At 39.1% G+C, this 23,806-nt stretch overlaps 1 protein-coding gene across 2 annotated transcripts in view; it reads right to left on the bottom strand.

The window, feature by feature from the left end:
- Positions 1–23,806, bottom strand: part of Xrn1 (5'-3' exoribonuclease 1) — a 103,732-nt gene that overhangs the window by 27,432 nt on the left and 52,494 nt on the right. For both annotated transcript variants that reach the window (XM_048452529.3, XM_048452530.3), the window contains exons 26-32: positions 20,308–20,397; positions 19,959–20,094; positions 14,087–14,143; positions 13,685–13,817; positions 10,826–10,895; positions 8,376–8,583; positions 5,726–5,821 (exon numbers count right to left, since the gene is read on the bottom strand). In XM_048452529.3, the coding sequence (XP_048308486.3) occupies positions 5,726–5,821; positions 8,376–8,583; positions 10,826–10,895; positions 13,685–13,817; positions 14,087–14,143; positions 19,959–20,094; positions 20,308–20,397 (790 nt within the window). The remainder of the gene's footprint in view (positions 1–5,725; positions 5,822–8,375; positions 8,584–10,825; positions 10,896–13,684; positions 13,818–14,086; positions 14,144–19,958; positions 20,095–20,307; positions 20,398–23,806) is intronic.

Below are 23,806 nucleotides of genomic sequence, written 5' to 3'. Positions count from 1 at the left end.
AAAAGCTTTAAGATTAATAATTTTTCTTGTATTTTATCAAAGTTGAGGATATTAACTAATTTACATTCTTTTCTATGTTCCTTCCCCAATAGCTGATTTTAAAATTAATATTTCTATTGCCAAATGAAACACATCTTTGCAGCAAGATTGATCACAAAGCCATAGTATTTAAGACACTTTATAATTGGCACAAGAGCAAAACTACATGACTAAGTGTCACATTAATATTTTACAAGATCATTTTTCTTTTGTGTGTATGTGTGTGTGCGCGTGCGCACGCGCTTGTGTACTGTTGTGTGTATGTGCTTACACAATAATGTCAGCATTCCTTCCTCAATCACTTCTTCACCTAATTTTTTGACAAGGTCTTTCACTAAACCTGGAGTTCACCATTTCAGCTAGACTTGGCTGGCCAGCAAACCCCTATGATCTGCCTGTCTTTACAACCCAGTGTTTGACTACAGACATGTGACATTACGCTTGGCTTTCACTTGAGTACTGGGGATCCAATTTCATGTCCAAGTATTTTACCCAATGAGCCAACTAGCCAATCTTAAGATCCTTTGTTTTTTGAAAGGAAGAAAAAGCCCTCGGGCAAAAAGAAACAACTGGCTACAGCTGAAACCTGCAAGAAGTAAAAGCAGAGGCTGGGAAGCTTTAATAAAAATTACCTTTCTTCATTTTTCTTGGTAAGTTCTATATATTTCAATTCTGGGCACATACAAATTCACTTTGGATACAAAGGACATAATAATCCTAGCAGGCACTGAGCTTGTTCGAAAACACTGATATAGGATGGAGTTTGGGAGAAAAATCCAGTGAGTTCACATGCACAGGATCAGCCTGGGATCTTCATTAACAGTTGTATGGCATGAGAGTCCACCATTAAAGCAAGATGGCTGGAAGAGCTTTGGGAACAGTAGTATTTCTGAGGGGTCTGGGTCTAAGAAAGGGAATTAGAAATAAACACTCATAGAGAGATGTGAATAAATTATGTGCCTATTACTGCCAGGCATGCTAAATGTATTTTGCTTCTATTATCTCAGCATAGTATAATAATGCTAGCATCATAATAATGTTATAATATATTTTTATTTTGGTTTATATATAAATAAACTGAAGCCCAAAGTGATAACTGCATTGAAGAATTACTGATATTTGAACTCAATCTCCAAAATTTAAGTTTAAAGTACTTTTAAAAAAAGACACATAATTCTAAATGGAAAGCGAATGCTGTGGCTAGTTCTGGGTCATTCAGTGAAAACCCTTACTATTTGCACGTGCACGTGCTGGAGGTACAGGTGGTTGTCAGCTGCCTGACATGGGCACTGGGAACCAAACTTGAGTGCTTTGCAATTAGAAGTCCCCACTACTCCTCTGTAGACCAGCCTGGCCTAGATTCCACAGAGATCTCCCTGCCTCTGCTTCCCCAGTGCTGGAATTAAAGGCGTGCGCCACCACTGCTGGGCTTTCTTTTCTCTCTTTGTTTAAATTCTTGGTGAGTTCTCTAGAATTTGCTTAAGCTCAGTTTCTTCTTCCTCCTCCCCTTCTTGGTTTTTTTTCGAGACAGGGTTTCTCGTGTAGCCCTGGCTGTCCTGGATCTTGTTCTGTAGACCAGGATATTTGCCTAGAACTCAGAGATCTGCCTGCCTCTTCCTCTCAAGTGCCGGGATTAAAGGTGTGTGCCCACCATGCCTGACCAAGTTTAGCTTCTAGGTAGCTTACAATTCTTGCAATATACAGGAGATAGACAAAACATGAGTGTGTTCAGCTGAAAGAAGTTGTATCTGATAACAGAAATTACGTACAGATTATAAAACAATATATCTCATGAGTCTCAGGGAAAGAACAGACCTTGAACCAGATCTGGAAGGATTCATCAGTAAAGGAAGAAAGTATATTCTGAGTAGAAAGAACAAAAAGAATACACAGTCCCAAATACAAACTATTTGTGGGAAACGGAAAGTAAAGAGCACTATCTGAAAACGTTATTTTTTTTTTTTAAGATTTATTTATTATGTAGAGTGTTCTGGCTGCATGCCAGAAGAGGGCACCAAATCTCATTACAGATGGTTGTGAGCTACCATGTGGTTGCTGGGACTTGAACTCAGGACCTTTGAAAGAGCAGCCAGTGCTTTTAACCACTAAGCCATCTCTCCAGCCCTCCTGAAAATGTTATTTTATCCAATAGTTGGACAGATTTTACATGAATTAGTATGGTTCCTGGACTAGAGGTCCCAAAGCTCTCTAGTCTTAGAGAAAGAATTAAAAAAAAAAAAAAAGACAGAGAAGAGACTCAACAAGGCAGGTTTGTCAGAGCAAAGTGCAAGTGTACTCTCAAGACAGAGGGCAGGCCGGCTCAAGAGTCTGTCTGTCCTGATGGTCTATGGAGCCTGAGTTTTTCTTGGGTCTTGGCCATGTGTCACAAAGATCTTTCCATACATGTTGTAGGGGACTGTTTTTATCTTGAATAGCCTCACAAGGACAGTCATACCACATGTTTAAGTGCACAACGGTTAATAAAGAAGCTGCTTTTGGCCAATAGTGCCAGGCTGAAAGAGATATAGAGTAGGGAGTCATAGAGAAGCCATGTAGCCACCTGAGGAGAAAGACATAAGCCACCAGATGGAACCTTGCCAGTAGGTCATGAGCCTCATGGTAAAATATAAATTAATAGAAATGGGTTAATTTAAGATATAAGAGTTAGCCAGAAATATGCTTAAGCTATTTGCCAAGCAGTGATTCAAATAATATATATAGTGTCTGTGTGTTTATTACGGTACTGGGAGGGACAGAAACCTCCGCAGACATATAACATTATTTTTTTTCTCCATCAATCCCTACTTAACACCAGGAAGAATCAAATTTGTACCTGCAATCGGCCGAACAACTCAAGGCCAGTGCTCAACCTCCAGACTTTCAATCTGTCTTTGTCTCTTTGAGATACGTAACATTATTTTTGGCCAGTTATTTGATAACTCCCTACCTGTATTCCACATCAGTAATAGACTACAAAAGACCTTATGAGTGGGAGCACTCAGGCTGGAACCCAATGGTACTGAACAGAGAGTCCAATGCATTCAAAATTAGAGAGACACACCTTTAGGGCTGGCAAAGATACCAGCGGTCTCCAATGCCTTCACTGCATATGTGAGATCACCGCAGTCCAAACAGGTACATACTGTAACTTATATTAGGAAACCTGCTTTTGGCCAATGGCTTAACAGATTCTAGAACTTGAGGTTCAGTACTCAGTACAATCTACTGCTACAGGGCATAAAGTCGTTTCCGACCCAGAAGACACCTGTCCCAATTATGCCTTGAGACCAGTACAGGTGAAAGGATCTTTCAGAAAGATTAGGAACTATTATATATAAAAAACTCTTATACGGTAGAACACAGACTAGAGCTTAGGTGAGACCTGGGGAAAAATCTGAAGTTTAACTGCGGGAACTGAGAAGTTCAAGGACTTAGGAAACAGAAAGAAGACAATAACAAAACTTTCTTTTAGGGGTGGCAGCATACCAAACCAGCAGCAGCAAGCCAGTGTGGACAGAAGTGGGACAGATGGGGACTCAGTCACATCTGTAGAGACAAAAGCTCTTGATTCCCCGGTTCTTTAGATTGACAGCCTGGGCAATAATGGTGTTAGAGACAGGAGTAAGAGGAGAGGCTCCCGACAGGGTTAATTTTGGGACATCCTGAGGTTGATGTGACAGCGCAGGATCCAGACTCCTTCTCTACAGACTGGTGATACTGGATGCAATACTTGACTAAGAGGTCAGAACCAGAGATTATAGATTAGCTAGACTTAAACAGATAGGAAAGAGTCAAAGTCATTAGTCAGGTAATAAGGCAAAAGGGGAAAGAAAACTTGCTCATTTCAGTGGAACTGTTTTCTAGTTGAATGTTGGAAAAGCAAGAATTAATAAAGAAGGTACATGCAAGCATCACGGAGATGCTCTCACTTGTTCACCCAGCCAATTCATTTCATGAAGCTGGGTTATGTAAACTGGCCCTGAACTCCTGACTCTCAGGTAAGTGATTCTTCTGTAAGCCTTCTGTAAGCTCAGGTAAGCCTTCTGAGCTGCAGAGAGTAGTTGAGACTACAAGTATATGCTACTTTGTATAGCTTGCTAACACCTTTAGAGAAAAATCCTTTGAGCACAGTATACTAACACCTAGAATCCCAACACTTGGGAAGTAGAGACAGGGAACAGTAGCTTAAAAATGCCTGTACAAGTCACCTATATATGTTACCTCCAATTCTTCCTTTCTCTATTTTAAAAAGGGTATTATTACATTTGTTTATCTATAGTAATGTAATATTAATATATTAATGTAATATTATATCTATATTACATGTGTAATGTCAGAAGAGGACATCAGCTCCCCCTTAGCATGATCAAATCAACTCTTTTAAAAAGAGTATTCAACTGGGGGCCTGGCTTACAATTACAGAGGATCAGTCCATTATCATCATGGCAGAGAGCAATGGCAGCACGCATAGATGGTGCAGGAGCAGTATCTGAGAGCTATACTCCGATCCGCAGGTGGAAAGAGAAAAACAGAGAAACACTGGGCCAGGTGTGGGCTTTTGAAAACCTCAAAGCTCAACCCTAGTGATACACTTCTTTCAACAAGGCCACACCTCTTAATCCTTCTAATCCTATCAACAAGTTCTGCTGGCTGGATGACTAAGCATTCAAATATATGAGCCTATGGGAGCCATTCTTAATTCAAACCACCACACTGATTCAGTAGTTTTCTCAGGCTAATGGATTTTTTGTTTTTTTTATTTGAGAGAAGGTTTTAAGAGTAGCCTGGGGTAACCTCAAATTCCCTATATAATTGATTTTACTGCCTCTTCAGCTTGAGTGATGGGATAATAGGCATATACCACTATGAATGGTGGAGTTCATTCTTTTGCGTGTATATGCAGATGTTCATGTGTATGTATGTGTGTGTGTGCGTGCACACACATGAATCTGTGCTGGTTCATGTGTGCATTAGGTGTTTTGCCCACCACTTTATTTTTTGAGACAGGGTCTTTTGTTGAGCCTGAGTTCACTGATTCACCTGGCCTGGTTGACCAGCAAAGCCCCAGGGATCCTCCTACATCTGGCTCTGTAGCACAGGGATTAAGCACAGTTATTGGTGTGCTATACATGGCTTTTCCTTGTGGTTGCTGAGGACTGAGCTCAAGTCCTCATGATTTCACAGCAAGCACTTTGCCAACTGAGCCAACTTCCCAATGCCTCCCTTCTTGCTTTTATTTCTTGACCCAAGTCTCTACTCTCGAGACACTGTGCCTTTTGTCTCGTTTGGAGGTGCCCGGGTTAAACTCGTGGGAGACAGGGAAGCTCTGCACCATTGCCTACAGTCTCAGACCTCAGACCTCTTCATAACCTCTGTAAATGTTTCTTCACTACCAGCGTAACATTGTATACTCAAGTGGGAAAAGGTAAGCAATGAATGCCATTAAGACTTTTGTTAAATTCAAAATGTAATTATTACAATTTTGTGAACAAATAAAAATTATGCTAAAACCGATTTCAATGAAAATTTATATCCCCACTTACTGCCCCAAATTTATGTATGCCTAAAAGGAATTATGAAAATTCAAGATGGAAACTGTCATGAAATTTGGAGAGAAATATATCATTGCAAATGAAAAGAGAAACTCTTCTCTTAAAACTATGTTTATCAAGCAAAGAATGCCAACCTTCTCTTGTACCGTCGGCTGCAAAGGTTGGATTTTTCCAGATCCTTGTAGAGACTGCCAAATGTTGCAAAATTCATCATCACTTTTTGCAGGTACCTAGTAAATAAACAAAAATTTATATAATATTAAAAAAACTGTTTATTAAAATTATAGAACGATAAATAGGATACTTAATTTTCACTATTTGAACTTCCCAGTTTCCCTGCTCTGGAGCTGAGTGTAGTAATTGCTAAAGCACCATACTGAAATGTAACTTGTCTTCATAAATATACGGTTCTAAATGGTTTTATTGAAAAGTACTTAAGCCCAAGCCAACTATACCATAAAGACAATACATATAGGTGGGCATATAAAGATCATGAGTTTGAAGTCAGCCTCAGCTATGCAACAAGAATGAAGCCAACTTGGGCTTATGTGAGACCTGTCTCAAACATGCCTTCAAAGGATGATATAAAAATATCCCCACCAACAGGTTTATTTTTTGTTTTTTAATGTGCTAAACTATTAACTTACTCAATCTTACACCTAAAGCCTTTATTTGAAAACCTTCACCTTTGCTGGCCTATGGCACATACCTAGAATCCCAGTATTTGGGAGGAGGTGGCAAGAACACAAACTCCAGGCCAACCTGAGCTACCCAGTGAGACACTGCCTAAAAACAAACAAATCTCCATCTTACACAGAAACAACTTTAAAAACTAGATACAATATGCTATTGGTTTCATGCAGATTAAGACTGGAAAAACATACACCAAAACTTAACACTGTGCCAGTAGGGGTGGCATCTGCCTTTAGGCCCAGCACTTGGGAGGTAGAAGCAGAGGCAGGTAGAGCTCTCTGTGTTCAGCCTTATCTAGTCTATATAACAAGTTCCAGGTCAGCCATAGCTGTAAAGGAGACCCTGTTCAAAGCAAACAAACCCCCAAAAAAGAAAAACTTAATTGTGGTTACTTGTGTAATTGGAGAGAAATTTGCTTGTGTTTATTAACATTTAATTACCTGTTTTTTCAAACTGCTTTACAATAAACATATATCAGTTTTGCAAGGATAAATGATAGATGGCATTTATGCTAAAAAAAAATAAGACTGAGTCTAAGACTTGAAACCATGGAATTAAAACTGTCTCATAGACAATAACCTGGTTTTTATACTCAGAAAGATGAAAAACAATCATAAAATGCATGGCAGGAATCTGGAACTTGCTTCTTGTTAGGTTTGCACAGGAGGGCCTCAATCTCATGTGGTGGAGGATGACCTCAATTGTCAGATCCCCCTGCCTCCAATTCCCATGTACCAGGATTATAGGTTTGTGTCACTATATCCAAGCTTGAAATTTGTTTCTGATGAATATGACATAATTATCTCCCCATTATGGTTCAAATTTATTGTCACTCATAAGAGGTATCATAGGACATTTAGATGACATGAGAAATTTAAGTATTTTGCTAGTTGGCTTTATGTCAATGAAAAAGACAGTCATTTGGGAAAAGGGGCTTTCAATTGGGAAAATGCCTGGAGGCAAATCTGTAGTGCATTTTCCTGACTGGTGACTGATGTGAGAGGGCCCAGCTTAGTGTAGGCAGTAGCACCTGTGGGCTGGTGGTCCAGGGTGCTATAAGAAAGCAAACTGAAGCTGGGCAGTGGTGGTGCACGCCTTTAATCCCAGCACTTGGAAGGCAGAAGCAGGTAGATTTCTGTGAGTTCAAGGCTCTAAAGAGCAAGCATCAGGACAGGCTCTAAAACTACACAGAAACCCCATTTTGAAAAACCAGGAAAAAAAAAAGCAAACTGAGCTGGGTGGTGGTGGCACATTCTAGGACAGCCTGAACTAGGACTGTAAGTTCTAGGACAGCGAAGGCTACACAGAGAAACCCTGTTTCCAAAAAGCAAAAACCAAACCAAAACAAACAAAAAACAGAAAGCAAACTGAGCAAGTTAGTAAGCAGCACTCTTCCATGGCCTCTACATCAGCTCCTCCCTCCAGGTTCCAGCCCTGTTCAATTTCCTGTCCTGACTTCTCCTGACTTCCCTTCACTAAGACATGGAACTGTAAGCTGAAATAAACCCTTTCCTCTCCAAGTTTCGTTTGGTCATGGTGTTTTATCACATTTTATTAGAAATCCTAACTAAAATAAGTATCAATTACAAAATAAATACATTAAGAGAAAATAAGAATATACTACTAATAGTACCAAGATATTCATTTTGTTTGTCTTTGGTATAGGACCTAAGTATGTAGCTCTTCAGGAACACAGCACATGTGGTCAGGACGACATTCTTCTTTAACTTTCTAAGTGCTCAGATTAAAGGTGTGTGTATCTAGCCTGGGAGTAGTGGCACAAGCCTTTATTCCAGCACTTGGGAGGCAGAGGCAGTTGGATTTCTGAGTTCAAGGCCAGCCTGGTCCACAGAACTAGCTCTAGGACAGCCAGGGCTACACAGAGAAACCCTGTCTCGGAAAAATAAAACAAAGCAAAACAAACAAACAAACAAACAAAAAGTGTGTGTTGTGTGTATTTTTATATCAGGCTCCATATCATTTTTTTTTAAATCGAAAAAGAAAACTCAGTCAAATGAAGCTTCCACTTAGGAGTTCTCTATGATTTCTGGTTTGCAGAGAGCGAAGAGGAATCAAGAGTGAGAAACTTACTTGAGTAGGGACAAAAAGTGACTGAGGAGAATGGTTGAGGCCTCCCAAGTGCCCAGATGCAGCCGATGAGTTTGAGTTGCAGTAATTCACAGCAGGCTGTGGCTTCACAATGGCTGTCAACTTCTGATTTCCAGTTTCGGATCGGCTCCCATGAGAAAGGTTCACCAAGGCACTTGTTGGCAGTCGGTAACCCCTACCAGGTGAGCACCTACAATTAAAAGGTTAGTTTAGTGGTGGGTCTGGTTGTATAGGCCTATAATACTAGCGATTGACAGGAGAAAGATCAGGGGTTCCAAGTCATCCTCAGATACACAGGTGGTTCAAGGCCACCTGTACTACAGAGTAAGACCTTGCTTCAAAAAATGGGGAAGAAAAGCAAAAGCAAAAAACAAAAACAGAAAATGTAATTCATGGTTTACTACTGATTCTACATTATAAAAGTACTAATATGCAGGTAATCTTTCACACAGTTCTCTACCAGATGCTCTTAACTAGGACTAGGAGAAAAGACATCTGGGAAACAACAAAAACAAAAACAAGCTGGGCATGGTGGTACACGTCTGGAATCACAGCCCCGGAGAGGCTGAGGCAGGGACAGCAGATGTACAAAGTCAGCCCTGGCTGCATTTCAAATTTGAAACGAGTTCGCTAGATGAAACCTTTTGTTAAAGAATTACAAGAATAAAAAAGAAAACAAAACCCAAAACCTAAAACATACAGGAGTATTCTGACTGTGTACTGGCCATGGCTGTCTGTCATTCCTGCATTTGGAATGCAGAGGAAGGAAGATCTTGAGTTTAAGGCCAACTTTGACCAAGACCTTGTCTCAAAACAAACACACATAATAGAATATGAAAAGTCATGTAACATATATATTAAATATATATGCAGCTATTGTGCAAAGGATAGTTATGACCAAACAGTTAAATTCTGTTGCCACATTTGAAGAGAAAAAACTGGAAGGTCCTAGAGGAAGAAGCATATTCAAGTTTTAAAACAATGAAAGTGCTGTTTCGGCCAGTGGTTTAGCAGAGTAAAGTCAGGCTGGAAATCTGAATAGAGATAGAGTAGGCAGAGTTGAGGAGATGCCACGTAGCCACTAAAGGAGAAGGAAGCCAGAACATTTCCTGTAGGCCATAGCCTTATGGCGATACACAGATGAATAGAAATGGGTTAATTTAAGATGCAAGAGCTAGCTAAGAATAAGTCCGAGCCATCAGCCAAACAGTGTTGTAATTAATAAAGTTTCTGTTTGATTATTTGGGTCTGTGCATCCAGGAAACGGAAGTGCAGTCTCTATTTACAAAGTTTTCTATTATTATTGAGTGTGAAAATGGGCACAAGGTCAGAGCACAACATTATGCAATTGGTTCTTTCCTTCACCTTTGCTTGTATCCTGGGGACAGGACTCATTGTCATGTTTGCACAGCAACCACCTATATCTACTGCTTCATCTAGCTGGCCCACTAATGGCATCTTGTAGAAACCACTCAGTAGAGACTTAAGATTTTAATTATTTATTATTTTGTTTTTCAAGAAAGGGTTTCTCTATGGCTTTAGAGCCTATCCTGGAACTAGTTCTTGTAGACCAGGCTGGCCTCGAACTCACAGAGATCTTCCTGCCTCTGCCTCCTGAGTGCTGGGATTAAAGGTGTGTGTCACCACTGCCCGGCTAGACTTAAGATTGTATATCAGGAGGCTAAACAAGAGTAGCTTTAAAATTATAATTACCCACTAACCAAAACACAGACACAAAGGAAATGAAGTTCACGCCAGCATCGCAGTTACATTTTAGAAAGAAAAGCTGGAAAAGGATTCTATTTCTTCCTCCCAATATTCTAGCAATCTTTATTACAAAGTCTCAGTGATAGATTCATCCTAACTAGTGTCTCCTGTAACTTTAAACTTCCTGATTTGTAAACTTAAAGTTTGCATTAGAGCTTCCTCAAAATGACACCATCTTCCATTTGTTTTGAAAGAAGAGCGACTCTTCTCTATGGCTTTAAACCGAAAACTTCCAATGGTTGCTTTTGCCCTTCAGAGCCAAGTTTCCTTTCTCCATTACTAGATTGCCATTTACTCCTCAAAACACAGACTGTGTCTGGCTAAGCATCTACAACTCCACTCCATTAGACGATGAAGACGCACGTCACTGGACTCAGTGGTTTAGCGAGAGAAATCTCTCTGCTGTAGGCTCTAGCCTGTCCTCCCGAGCGTCGCCCAGTCAGCCACTACTCATGAGCTTGTCACATTTAAATTAACTAAGACAGTCAGTTGCTGAATCTCCTTTGTTGAAATGAAAACTTCAGAGGGCAGACAGAATGTCTGTTTTATTCACTGCTATAACACCAGGATCAGCTATGTTGTCAAACTGTGGGCTTCAGAGCGACACAAAGTCTGAAAGCCTGTATGTCTACTCACAAAGTACACTTATTATCTGGAATACAAACCTTATTGTTAAGCCTCCAGGAAATTCTTCATCAAATAATACTTCAAACAGCACGTCAGCTTCTCTGCTAGCTGTGAAAGAGGAGAGAGGGGTCAGACTGGTAACCAAACAACAAGAAGCTGGCAATAAGTTCTTAAGAGGGCTCAGACGCATTTGTTTATTTCAAAAGTTCACAAAAACATTTTAAATATGAACAACACAAATGCCTTAGAAGACCATCATGTGCTTATTCCCTGAAAGGCAACCACAACTTTTACCTTGGCAATTTGGTTTCCTATATATATCTTTAATCTATGGACACATCTGAAATAGTGTACAGTAGTGTTTTGAAAGTGTTAAAGCAATACACACACACACATATAAATATATAAGGGAACACACTAATGTAACACACTTGTGTTTGTTTTCAAATTATGAAATTCATTCCTGTTTCCTGAATATACCTCAGTATTTCTTGTATTCTATACAAGAAATGACTATACCGTCGCTTATCTGTTTCCTCTGCTAATGGACATGTAGTTTTTAATTTTTGCTATTATAAAAATGCTATTATGAATATCACATAAATGTGTCCTTTATGTAGTAGGCTAATCCTTCCCTAGAAATGAAATTACTAGGTATTAGGAACTGCATTTAAAATTTTTTAATTGAAATTGGAATATGATAAATTTTACATATTTAAACTATGTATAATGTAATAAATTTTACCATATATAATTAAAGAAGCCATAATAAATGGGATAGTTATTCTCAAAGTCTGTGTCATTTTGTAATGCACACCTTATTAATCAGAAAACTATTAAAACACTGTTATTATAGACTAGTGTATATATCTAAAATTTTATTTAAATAAGATCATATAGCTTATATTCTTTGTTGTTTGGCTTCTTTTTAGCACAATTATTTTGAGAGCCGTTCATTTTGAATGTATTGTTTTCTTTTTGATTGTTGAGAAGCATTTCCTTACACAGCATCCAGTTTATTCATTCACTTACTGGCAAGCATTTGGATTTTTCTTATTTTTGGTCATCACATAAGGCTTAATGTAAATTCAAGTCTTATTTTCTCCTGGGTTGGTATCTAGGAATGGAATGACTGAGCCATACGGTGTATACTCAAATTTTAATAACTTATCATAGCTGCTGAAATGATCTGATTAAAACCTCCAGGCTCAAATGGTAGAAAGAATGATTACCACAAATTATCTTCTGACTCTACACACACACACTATGACACCCAAGTGAGCATGCACACAACCCCCTCCACACACACACACACACACACACACACACACACACGAGTAAAGAAAAAGAAACAAAGAAAAGAAAAAGAATTTATTGAAACATCTGCAATGCTAGCAGTTGGGAGATTGAGGCAGGAGGATGCTAAATTTGAGATCAGCCTGTGCTACATATTATGTTTCAGAACAGTCTTGGCTGCATAAGCAAGGCCATGTCACAAATAAAGGAAACAAAAAAAGCCAGACATGGTAGTGTACAAACAAATTCCAACACTTGGGATGTGAATGGGCAAAAATCATGAGTTTGAGGTTCACCTAGGCTATGAAGAGACTATGTTGAAAAATAAATATACCACTCTTCAATTAAAAAAAAATTAAAGGACCTACCAAACTAGTTTTCAAAGTGGCTATATCCACATTCTCACTGCCATGGAGTTCTAGTCACTCCATGGCACTGCTGCCACCTGGACACTTCCTTATTTTCTTTCTTTTCATCCTTCCTTTCTCTTCTGAGGTGAAGGCTGATGTAGCCCAGGCTGTCTTTGAACTCACCATGTAGCCAGGGATGACCTTGAACTTCTGTTCCTATTGCCTCTACTTCTGTGTTTACCTGTGGTGCTAGAGACTGAACCAGAGCTTTACCGCACGCTAGGAATGCAATCTATCAACTGAGCTGCACCACAACCCCCTTTTCAGTTAAGTCAGTCCAGCTGGCTCCCACAAGTTGTCCTGACTTCTACATGTACCCATACACAATGTGCACATGGGCAGTAAGTCACTAAGTTTCTCTACAGCTTCTGCCTCCAGGTTCCTACACGGTTTGAGTTCCTGTCTTGGACTCCCACAGTGAAGTACAACTTGGGATAAGTAAGCTAAATGAACCCCATCCTCCCCATGTCGCTTTTGACCATCAGAGCAATGAAAACCCAGAGACACTCAAGTTCTCATGAGTTCTCGGGATGGAACTTGGGTCCTTATGCTTACTAGCAAGCACTTACAGACTATCTCTTTATCTCTACTTTCTTATTTTTCAGACAAAATCTCATTCTGTAGCCTAGACTGGCCTGGAATTCTCTATGTATCCAAGGTTAGCCTTGGACTTGTGGTAATCCTACTGCTTCAGCTTACCAAGTACAGACCACCACCGGCTATGATCTAGTTGTATTCCTAAAGGTAAATTAATACGCAAAATCATCTAAAATTTTTTCATTGTAAACAACATAGTATTTATTTTGAGAGATTTCTAGATTACCAGGCTTATTCAAACCTATAAGTTATAATGCAAATAAAGGTAAAACTTATGACTAATATTGGTCAAAAGTTTCAGATATCATAAAAATTTCCTTTAAGTTTCATAAAAATGTAAGTATGCCTCTAAGACCTTGTTTTATTGTGATGTACATAAAGCACCAAGTTACCAACTTCCCTCCATTCATCCACTTCTCAGATGACTATGTGAAAGAGAAAAAGAAAATTTTCTCTGGAAAGAACAATCAAAAAAGTAAAAGCACTTAAAGCATACAAGGATTTAGCTTTTTCTCTGATGAGTTTTCTGCTTAGATGCATACGACACACAAAACTATGTGCTACTTCACAACGTGAACGCAACTGGAGTCTTACCCCCTTTAATTCCAATGATGGTGCCCCGGAGGCCGACTGGCACTGAGAAGCTCTCTCTCACGTTTACAACACGATCAAACAGACGGAACTCTGCATCCCGATCAGGGATGACTCCATGCTGCTGCTCTAAGGGCTGAAAAGAAGAGAGCATGTGTTCTAAGCAAGAAAAGGCCTCATCACACTGGAGACTGTTTGTTTGCGGAGGCATGGTCTCATGAGCCCAGGCTGAAAGCAAACATCCCCTACAGCCTCAGCCATCCCCTAGAAGAGCCAGCACCCTTCTGACTGTCTCCTGAGTGTTGTTATTACAGACATGCCACCATGCAGGCTTGAGACAATGCGTGTTTCCTATATATCTTCAAAGCAACAGCAGCAGCTTTGGATTCCTCTACAGACACTTACTCTGTACAGCAGGTGGGGCTTCACTGTCACTCGTACTTTCTTATTACTCTTTCTTTGCTGAAGAAGAAAAAAATACAAATAGGAAATTATAAAATCATTCACCAGTTCCACCATCTATGAAATTTACAAAGCCAAATAAAGGTATTAATTTTAAGAATATCTAAGGTTTTGCACCTGTAGGAGTGAAATAAGATGAACACAGCCTAAAGTCTAAAATATTGTTATTTTAGATATGTGTGGAGCTGGTTCTCTCCTTTAACTTTATAAAGAACCCAGAGATCAAACTCAGATCATTGGATGGCAAGTGCTTTACTATGGGACAATGAATAGCCTTGTAATACCCTGTAAAGATCTGTCACTTATATAGGTTTAGTAACAGTAGGCAGGCAGGAAGTCTAGGTGGGGCGACCAGAATATGAGAATTCTGGGAAGAGGAAAGGCTCAGGCTGCAGTCGTTACCTAGATGCAGAGAAAGCAAGATGAGAATGCCTCACTGATAAAAGGTACAAAGCCACAAGGCTAAACACAGACAAGAATTATGGGTTAATTTAAGATGTAAGAGCTAGCTAAAAATATGGCTAAGCTATTGACCAAACAGTGTTATAATTAATATAGTTTCTGTGTTATTATTTAGATCGGGGAAGCCAGGAAACAAATGAAGGAAGTCTCTGCTTAAAGCTTTTTACCTGTTAAGTCATCTTGCTGGCCCTAATTATTTTTGAAGTAGGGTTTCACTATAGAGACTTGGTTGTCCTGGAACCTTCTATGTAAACCAGGCTAATCTTGAACTCATTGATATCCATTTGCCTCCAAAATGCTGGTATTAAAGGTGTATGCCATGGCCCTAAATTCTTACTTATAAGTTTTAAAGTAGAATATTTAAATTATATTTAATTATTTTTATTTTTAAAATTTTTGTGTGCATGCATGTGAGTATGTGTCATGGCTTATAAATGGAGGTGTGAGGACAACTTGAAGATGCCAGTACTCTTTCACCATGTGGGTCCTGGGGCTCAAAACTCAGTTCACTGGACTTGAGGGCAAGACCGTCTACCTACTGAGCCAGTTCACTGGTCCCAGTTAACTGTTTTGATGTATAAAACAGAAAAATTCAAAGTTAGGAGTATACCGTGTATTATTATTTTAGACCACTCAAGTGCAGTAGTGAGAAGGAGATATCAAGTTAACTTCATAGCATGAGTACATGAGCGGGTCTAGACAAAGTCTCCTGCCCAGTGCTGGTGGCCGAGTTCATGTCCTTAGTGGTGCTAGGGGAGCACTCTACCTGGAGCTGTAGCCCAGTCTTGCTGTGAGTACATCTAACGTGTAACTCTGTTCAACCCAAGAAACAAGCTTACTATGTAAACCATAAGAAACTTACTTTTGCCATGTGGTGGTGCATGCCTTTAATCCCAGCATTTAGGAGCTGGAGACAGAGGCAGGCAGATCTCTGAGTTCGAGGCCAGTCTAGTCTACAAGAGCTAGTTCCAGGATAGCTAGGGTAGTTAAACAGAGAAATCCTGTCTCAAAAACAAACAAAGAAACCCCTTACTTTTAATACAGAAGATTATATATATATAATATATACTATATATATATTATATATATATATATATGATTTATTTATTTACTATGTATAAAATATTCTGCCTGCAGGCCAGAAGAAGGCACCAGAGTTCATTATAGATGGTTGTGAGTCACCATGTGGGTGCGGGGAACTGAACTCAGGACCTCTGGAAGAGCAGTCAGTGCTCTTAAGCTCTGAGCCACCTCTCCAGCCTGGAAGATTATATTTTGTTTTGAACTTTATACATTTTTTCCAAAAAAGAATTATAAATAGTCAAGGAAAGTTTTTTTTTTTTTTGAGGTAAGGTTTTACTGTGTAACCGGGTATCCTCAAATTAATGATGATCACCCTGTGTCAGCCTTTTGAGTGCTGGGATTACAGGCACCAATCACCATGCTATGCTAAGGAAGATTGATCTATAAAAACATTATCTGGGGCATGTGAGTGCTTACTCAAGTCTTAACCTTAGACCAAGTGACTCAGAACCAGGTAGTTTGCTTTTTTGTTTTTGCTGCAATAGACTGGAATTTATTTTGTCGGTTTAAAAGAAAATATAAACCAAAATAAACAATCAATCAATATTTACAAAACCCCTTCCCCCAAACATTGAGAGGAAAGGGGAAGGAAGCAAAGGAATGGATTCCTAGGATAAAATAACTGTTAAATAAAGTCTTTTCATTCTAACTTTGATAAAATAGATTTTCACTCCCAAGGTCACAAGATAGACTAAGCAGCTAACAGCACCAGCACTTTCAGTCTTTCAGGCAGCAGGGAGAGTAAAGATGGAAAGCCTGTGCTACAAGAGCAGGCTAGGCAGTGGTAGGAGTTGCAGTGAACCTCTGCAAGCTAGCCATAACTGTTCTGCTCCCAGGTTTCTGGTCATAACTACACTTTGTGGTCACATCTGGCCATGAAGGAGGTTGGGAAGTACAGCCTGGGAAATATACACAGGTGAAAACTTGTACTTTGTTACAGAACAAATAAAAAATAGGTTGGTTTGGGATATAAAACTATGAGGAACCCCAGTCATACACATTCCTTTCTCTATGTGTACAGAACACTTTACTTCTCATAACCACGTGTTCCCTTTGACAAACTCCTGACCTGACCTGACACTCACACCTCTCGCAGTCAAGTTTACAAGAATCTCTAAAGGTCCAGTTACCTATAATTCTGGACAACTTAAAGCCAAAACTAATCCATTTCATACTGACAGAAAAGAAAAAAAGAGATTATTAAGCATTCTTTCTTAATAAATCATATCATATTACATATACAGATAAGTATATGTAATTTTGCTTTTAAACTTTATTTTAAAATTAATATTTTTTTAAATTTAAGAATAAATGAATAAAAACTTTTCTAAGTGATGGAGAAAAATAAATAAAAACAGTTCCTGGCCAAGAACAGTTATATGGAAGTGTGTCACTTCCTTGGCGTGGCTTTGAGCTTTAGAGTGTAGTTTCTCACATCACCTATTACGGTCCTGTCAGAACTTCAGATGGAGCACAGAGCAGCCTCGAGCTCAGGGAATGAGGCACTGTTCTAATGCTTTGCATAGGCTATCCTCTGCATCTCAGAACCAAACAGACCCAGCTTTCTGTTCCTTTCAATAGGGCCTTCATGGCTGGCCTGGAGCTTGCTAAGGATGGGCTGGGTTGTACATTTATGGCAATTTTCCTGTAGCCACTTCCCCAGTGCTGGGACTGTAGGTGTGCACCACCACACTTGGCTTTTCAGAACCAGCACTTAACTAGATTCCATGGTGATTTACTTGTACCTTAAAGTTTAAGAACCACTGCTCGTGAGTGAAACCAGAATGTTTAAAAATGTTCTTTCAGTATGAGAACTATTATCTAGTAAGGAAAACTCACAATTTGTATTTGTGTGTGGTGTGTGAGGGATCCAATCCAAATCTCAGACCTGTAGGTAAGCACTCTACCACTGAAGCACGCCATTGTCTAAAAGCCCTGACACTCACTCTGTAGACCAGGCTGGCCTTGAACTCACAGAGATCAGTCTGACTCTGCCTCCTGAATACTGGGATTAAAGGCATGCACTACCACTGCTTAGTTAAGAAGTTTCCATCATTTTCAAAATGTTGTATGTAATTTTTTCTTCTTTTCTTATTTCTCTAATACCACAGTAAAACCTAATTACACTCCTTTCACACACAAATATACTTTAAATTCTTGTCTTTTGATATGCTTATGGTATAATAAAAAAATAAACTATAATTTTGTACATCCATCTTATGCTTGTAAAATAAAGAGTAAATATGGTTGTGTTGTATGTGAATATATGAATGAAGGCATATATGAGAGTGTGTGCCTACAGACACACATGGGGAGACCAGAGGAGGTCAGATATCCTCCTCTATCATGCTCTGCTTTAGACTTTGAGACAGGGTATCTTCCATAAACCTGAAGCTTGCTCTTCCCTTTACAACCCCCACCCCCAACTAGACTGGCAGCTAGCACACCCCAGAAATCCTGTCTGTCTCCTAACCGCACTTTTCCCCCAACACTCCCATGCAATGGTGGAGTTTCGGGCATGCCTGGCCTTTTATAAGTGAGTACAGGGTTTCTGAACTCAGGTCCTCACCCTTGTACAACAAGCAGTCCTATCCAGTAAGTCATCTTCCTAGTCCTGCTTTTATTTTTGAGACAGTGTCTCACTCTAGCCCTGGCTGGTATGGAATTCCCTAACACAGACAAGCAAGGCTGGCCACAGCCTAGTGCAATCTTCTTATGACAGCCTCCCAGGTTCTGGGATCACAGATGGGAGCACCATACAATCCTTTGCATCCAAATGAACTCACTGGCCTGAAAAAAGTTTCTAAGTATTATTTTTATTTTATGTATGTATAGATGTTTGCCTACAGGTATGTAAGTATATCACATGCATGCACTGTCTGATGAAGGCAGAAGGGGAAGTTGGATGTTCTGGAACTGAAGTTATAAATGGTTTTGGGCCACCATGTGGGTGCTGGGAACTGAACCCAGGTCTTCTCTAAGAGCACAAAGTACTTTTAACCATGGAATCACCTCTACAGTCCCTGCTCTGAATAATTAAATTGTTAGGATTGAGGATGTTAGCTCAGTGGTAATGTCCTTGCCTAATTCACAGTATTGAAAACAAAACATGGCACAAGACAACTCTCTTGGCTGTGAGCCTATTAACTTTCCTTCACATAAAAAAAGTCATGCAGTTGTGGTTTCTGTGGCTCTCGCCACAGCATCTCAGTGTTTTCCACGGGAATCCAAGCACCACCACCGTTCATAGCAGCTGGGTACTGTGAGCACATTTTTTTTTTTTTATTTTCTCCCGAGACAGAATTTTTTTGTGTAGCCTTGGCTACCCTTGAATTCACTCTGATTCTCCTACCTCTGCTTCTGGAGTGGTGAGATTATGGCCATGCACAACCATACTTGGTTTGATGTGGTGCTGGGATAAGATCAGGGCTTTATGTATTCTAGGAAAGCTCTCTATCAACTGAGACACATCCCAGTCCTGAAGAGAACACATTTTATTCCAGCTGATCTTATTGATGATCATAATTTATGAGGTGGGCATTATTTTATTACTGATTTATCAATGATAAAATGGAGGAATAAAAAAATTAAAATACTGGAAAAGAATCTTAAGTTCATGGTGGTAGGAATGGCTCTTGAGACCAAGACTTAACTGATTTTGCTATTAATTCAAAAAGACAACCGTATTATCATGGCATCATTAACAAAAAGAGAAATTAAAGTTTAAAAAATCAATATAACCAATCCACTGCTATTGCACCATTTATTTAAAAAGGATAAAATAGGTTAAGTCAACTATATGTTTGTTGCTTTGAAACAGCAGAATAGGAAAGTAGGAGACTAGTGTGGTTCTCTCCTTCCGACATGTGCACCCAGGGACTGAATTCATGTCATCAGGCACCTTTATCCACTGAGCCATCTCACCAGCTCTGAATTGTCTTTAAAGAATGCAATTACAATTTTAAGTAAGAGGAAATCATTATTATTTTTTATCCACAAACTTTCTACTGTAACTAGAGTTACAAACTTAGAAACATTACAAAGAAGCAAATTTAAAATGTATAGTTTTGGCAAATATATTTATATATATTATATACATAAAAATATTTACATATATTTAACTTCCTAATGGTTGCTGGAAACGCTACAGGATTATTCAGTATTACTGAGAATTATTAAGTATATACATTAGTTGGCCTGAAACATAGCTAAATGATAACATGTTGTCCATTTTAACTTATCAGTAACTATGGTTACTGAAAGTTAGTACCTTGTACTTCTCAACTTCTTCCTCAATTTTTTCAACAATGGCTGCATCCAGAATGTGTAAATCACAAGAAGAGCGGGACAGAGTGCTGACAGGATGTCCTTTTAGCCAGGTAATAATTTCTTGAACCTTCTCAGCGCTACAATAAAAACAGTAGTCATTAGAATTGATTACAACCTTCTGAGGGTTTATATTAAAGATCTGATAAATACTTTCTGGGAACTATAAATTATCAGATTTAAGAAATTAAAGCAAAATTAAAACAATAAAAAACAAAAGCTACATTGCTGAACTTCCAAATGGAAACCTGGAATTGAACTGCAGGGCAATAAGTACCACAAATCTTGCTTACCCATTCTCATTTTCCCCAGGCCAGATGTCATCCTCATAGAACACATCCTCTTGGCTGTTTTTGGCTATATAACTAAACAGTTCTGGTGCTCTAGTCAACAAAGAAATAAAATGTTGCTTTAAAATATGCAGTTTTCTTCACATAACTTCCAATTAAGTGATTTTGGATTCTAATGGGGACATGTAGAATATAGTGAGAATTATTATAGTATTATTGAGGAGCAGTATTAATAAGGAATGAGACTAAAAGTTTTGATAGAATATTCCTATAGCTCCAAGAAAATTTCCAACAGCTGAGAGAGAAATAGGTCAATTACTTAAAAAAATCCAATTATGACTTGGATTCTTTTTTGATTAAAATATGAGGGAGTAAGAGAAGGATGGAAGGGGAGTGGGGGAAAATGTATAGCTCAATTAAAAACAATAAAAAAATTAAAAAACATGAGGGAGTAGATGCACAAAAATAGTATTTGTGAGGTCATTTTTGTTTTTTTCTTTTGGGTTCCTATGCAACCCAGGCTAACCTCAAACTTATAATCCTCCTGTGCCAGCTTCCTCAGCGCTGGGGCAAAAACTATGTTACAATAATATCTAGGTTTTAAAAGTTAATTTTCTAATTTTTATAACAAAGCTAGACCATTTCATAAAATAGCAAATTAAAACAGTTTACAGATTTCTTCTGATATTCTTCAAAATTATATTTATTTTGGAATCATGTACATCCAAGATGATTAAACACATCTTTGTTCCTTCCCCAATTCACTAGAATAACAATGAAGTAGGAAGTTGGACATAGACCAGAAAGAGAAATGAAGAGAAATGGGTGCAATGCCCTGTGATCGGGGAACAAACTTTTAGACATCAGACACTGGACGGATGAGGTTCGGCTGAACTGATGGACAGGAATAAGCAGAATAAACAAATAGGGCAAGCTACAAGATGACAGAGTAGTTGCCAATTACAGAAAGGTCACAACACTCTGGTCTAGCATTTCATGAGCTGTATGAAAAGCAAGTTTCTTACTCCCAGGTCAGTTTCTCACTTGTGAACTGCTTTTTAGCTACGCACAAATAAACTTACACAAATGAAAAAATAGGTAAACAAAAAAGTCCAAGTTTTTTTTTTCAACCTGTAAACACTTAGGAATTATGGGCTTCAGGCATATTAAAACAGCATTTACACTGAAAATGTGTATAGCAAGCTGTAGTAATATCTCATTTGTATTTTAATAAATAAAGCTTGCCTGAAGTTCAGAAAGTAAAAGAGCCCCACTGGTCAACCTTACATACCAGGTAGTGGTTGACACACACCTTTAATCCCAGTAGCCACACTAGTTTGCCATAGAAACCGAGTGGTAGTGGTGCACACCTTTAATCCCAGCACTAGAGAGGAAAATAAGATGGGAGGAGACAGCTCTCAGACACAGTCTCATTCTGAGATTCCTGGAGGCAGGATTGCCATTTCAAACTGAGGTCAAGGTAAGAGCCAGTGGCTGGCTGCTTTGCTTTTTGGATCTTCAGGTTGAACCCCAGTTCCTGTCTCTGGGTTTGTATTAATCGTGCTGCATCAAGCAGTTGGAATAGTTGTTTACTTGGCTTCTACCCATGCATTAATACCTGCAGCTGTATTTTAGATGGGTCAGCCAAGAAATACCCTGCTTTGATTATACCAGAGACAGAGAGCTTCAGGGAGTAGGGATGTTGCAAGGGGCAAAGGTGAGGTGCTGTGCTATATGTGGGATTCATGCACAGGTAGATACTACAGAGCAAGTCAGGAGCATCACATGTCTAGGAAGCAGACTCTGAGAGGGAGACAGACATGTAGAAGTTTAGTGGGGATACTCATGAAATCAAAACATGTGGGAAGGGAAAAGAAAACAAGCAGAACTGGGCAATGGAAACAGAAAACGTTGAGCTGTAAATTTTTCTCAGTGAATTTCTTGGCCAGTCCCACAAAGACCTCAAACTGGGTTAGCCCTTCATATTTGTCCTGGCCTGGTTGCCTTTCCTTTTGTTTCTCCCTACATTGTGGAAAGAGAACATGACCCTAGGTGAGGCAGTTTTCTTTACCCACAAGATTATGGAAGAGATCTTGAAGGTGGGGGGCTGTTAGCAGCATCACTACTATTAGGGAAAAAGATCCTTCAATCTAAGAAAGATCTGGGGTGGGTGGGAAGTAATCACAGAATCCATGAGGCAACAAAAACCCATTTTACCTGGTTAATTTACAGAATACTAGCAGTCAGTTTTGTTCCTTACATCCATCATGCAAGGAAAAGGCTAGAAGATACCTCTCTAGGAAAAATTAGTCAGTTAGAGAGAAGATATTAGAAGGTCAGTTTTAGAAATAGTAACATCCCATGTGATAAGCCTGACCCAAGTGCACTAAATTCCCAAGATGCTTTTTGGTACATCCATGTTCAATACAGACACCAATAAGCACTAGAAAGTGGAGAAAAAAAAATCCCTACCATAAAAGGTGAAATAAGTCAAATAGAGGAGAAAAAATAATTTGGAGAAAATGAAATCAAAAGAAGACATTCAGGTGGCTCACAACCACCTGGAACCAGGGGATCTGATGCTTTCCTCTGGCCTCTGCAGGTTTCTACAAAATTATGGGACACACGATGTATATACAGACACATTAATTACAAGAAAAAGACATTCCAGTCACACACACACACACACACACACACACACACACACACACACACACACACACACAATGTTGATGCATGCCTAAAATACTACCTCTTAGTAGGCTGAGGAAGGAGAATAACAAGTTTCAGGTCAGTCTGTACTCTTTTAAGTTTAAGACCAGCCTGGAGGGGGAGAGGGAGCCATACTGGGAAATCTCATCCTTAAAAACAAAACCAAAAACCCAAACCAATCAACCAACCAGCCAACAAAAACATGATAAAATTGAAGACGTATACTGGGGTAGGACAATACAGAAAAGGGATGGGAAGAAGAGAACAAAGAGACAAAAGGATCAATCTAGGAAAGAACAGAAAAAAAAAGTTGATTTTATCAATTATTAAAGAAACATCATAATGCAATCTCCCAGAATGTTATCTAGATTATCAGATAACATTATGTTAATAAGCTATCAGTTCTGGGGGCTAACCAAGAGAAGAGATGGGGGAAAAAATCTGTACCAAGGTACATATCATCAAAGTCAACAGAATTGACAGGGTCCAGAAAATGAAAATAGGTCATCAAGGGGATGGTTTACAGGTTAAGAGCACTGGCTGTTCTTACAGAGGACCAGGGTTCAGTTCCCAGCACCCAAATGACGACTCACAGTCGTCTGTGACTCTAGTTCCAGGGGATCTGATGCCCTCTTCTGACCTCTAGGGGCTCTAGGCACATAATAGTGCACAGGCATACATGCAGACAAAACATTCATACACACAAAACAACCTAAAACAATAATATCTTTAGAAAAAGGAAATAGATCACAATACAAAGAATTGAATCAGAACTCACAGGATTTGTCAG

This window comes from Myodes glareolus, chromosome 4 (assembly GCF_982192425.1).
Source record: "Myodes glareolus chromosome 4, mMyoGla1.1, whole genome shotgun sequence".
In the NCBI taxonomy this organism is placed as follows: Eukaryota; Metazoa; Chordata; class Mammalia; order Rodentia; family Cricetidae; genus Myodes; species Myodes glareolus.
The sequence above is the reverse complement of the archived record's forward strand: the minus strand, read 5'-3'. Positions and strand labels throughout refer to the sequence as shown.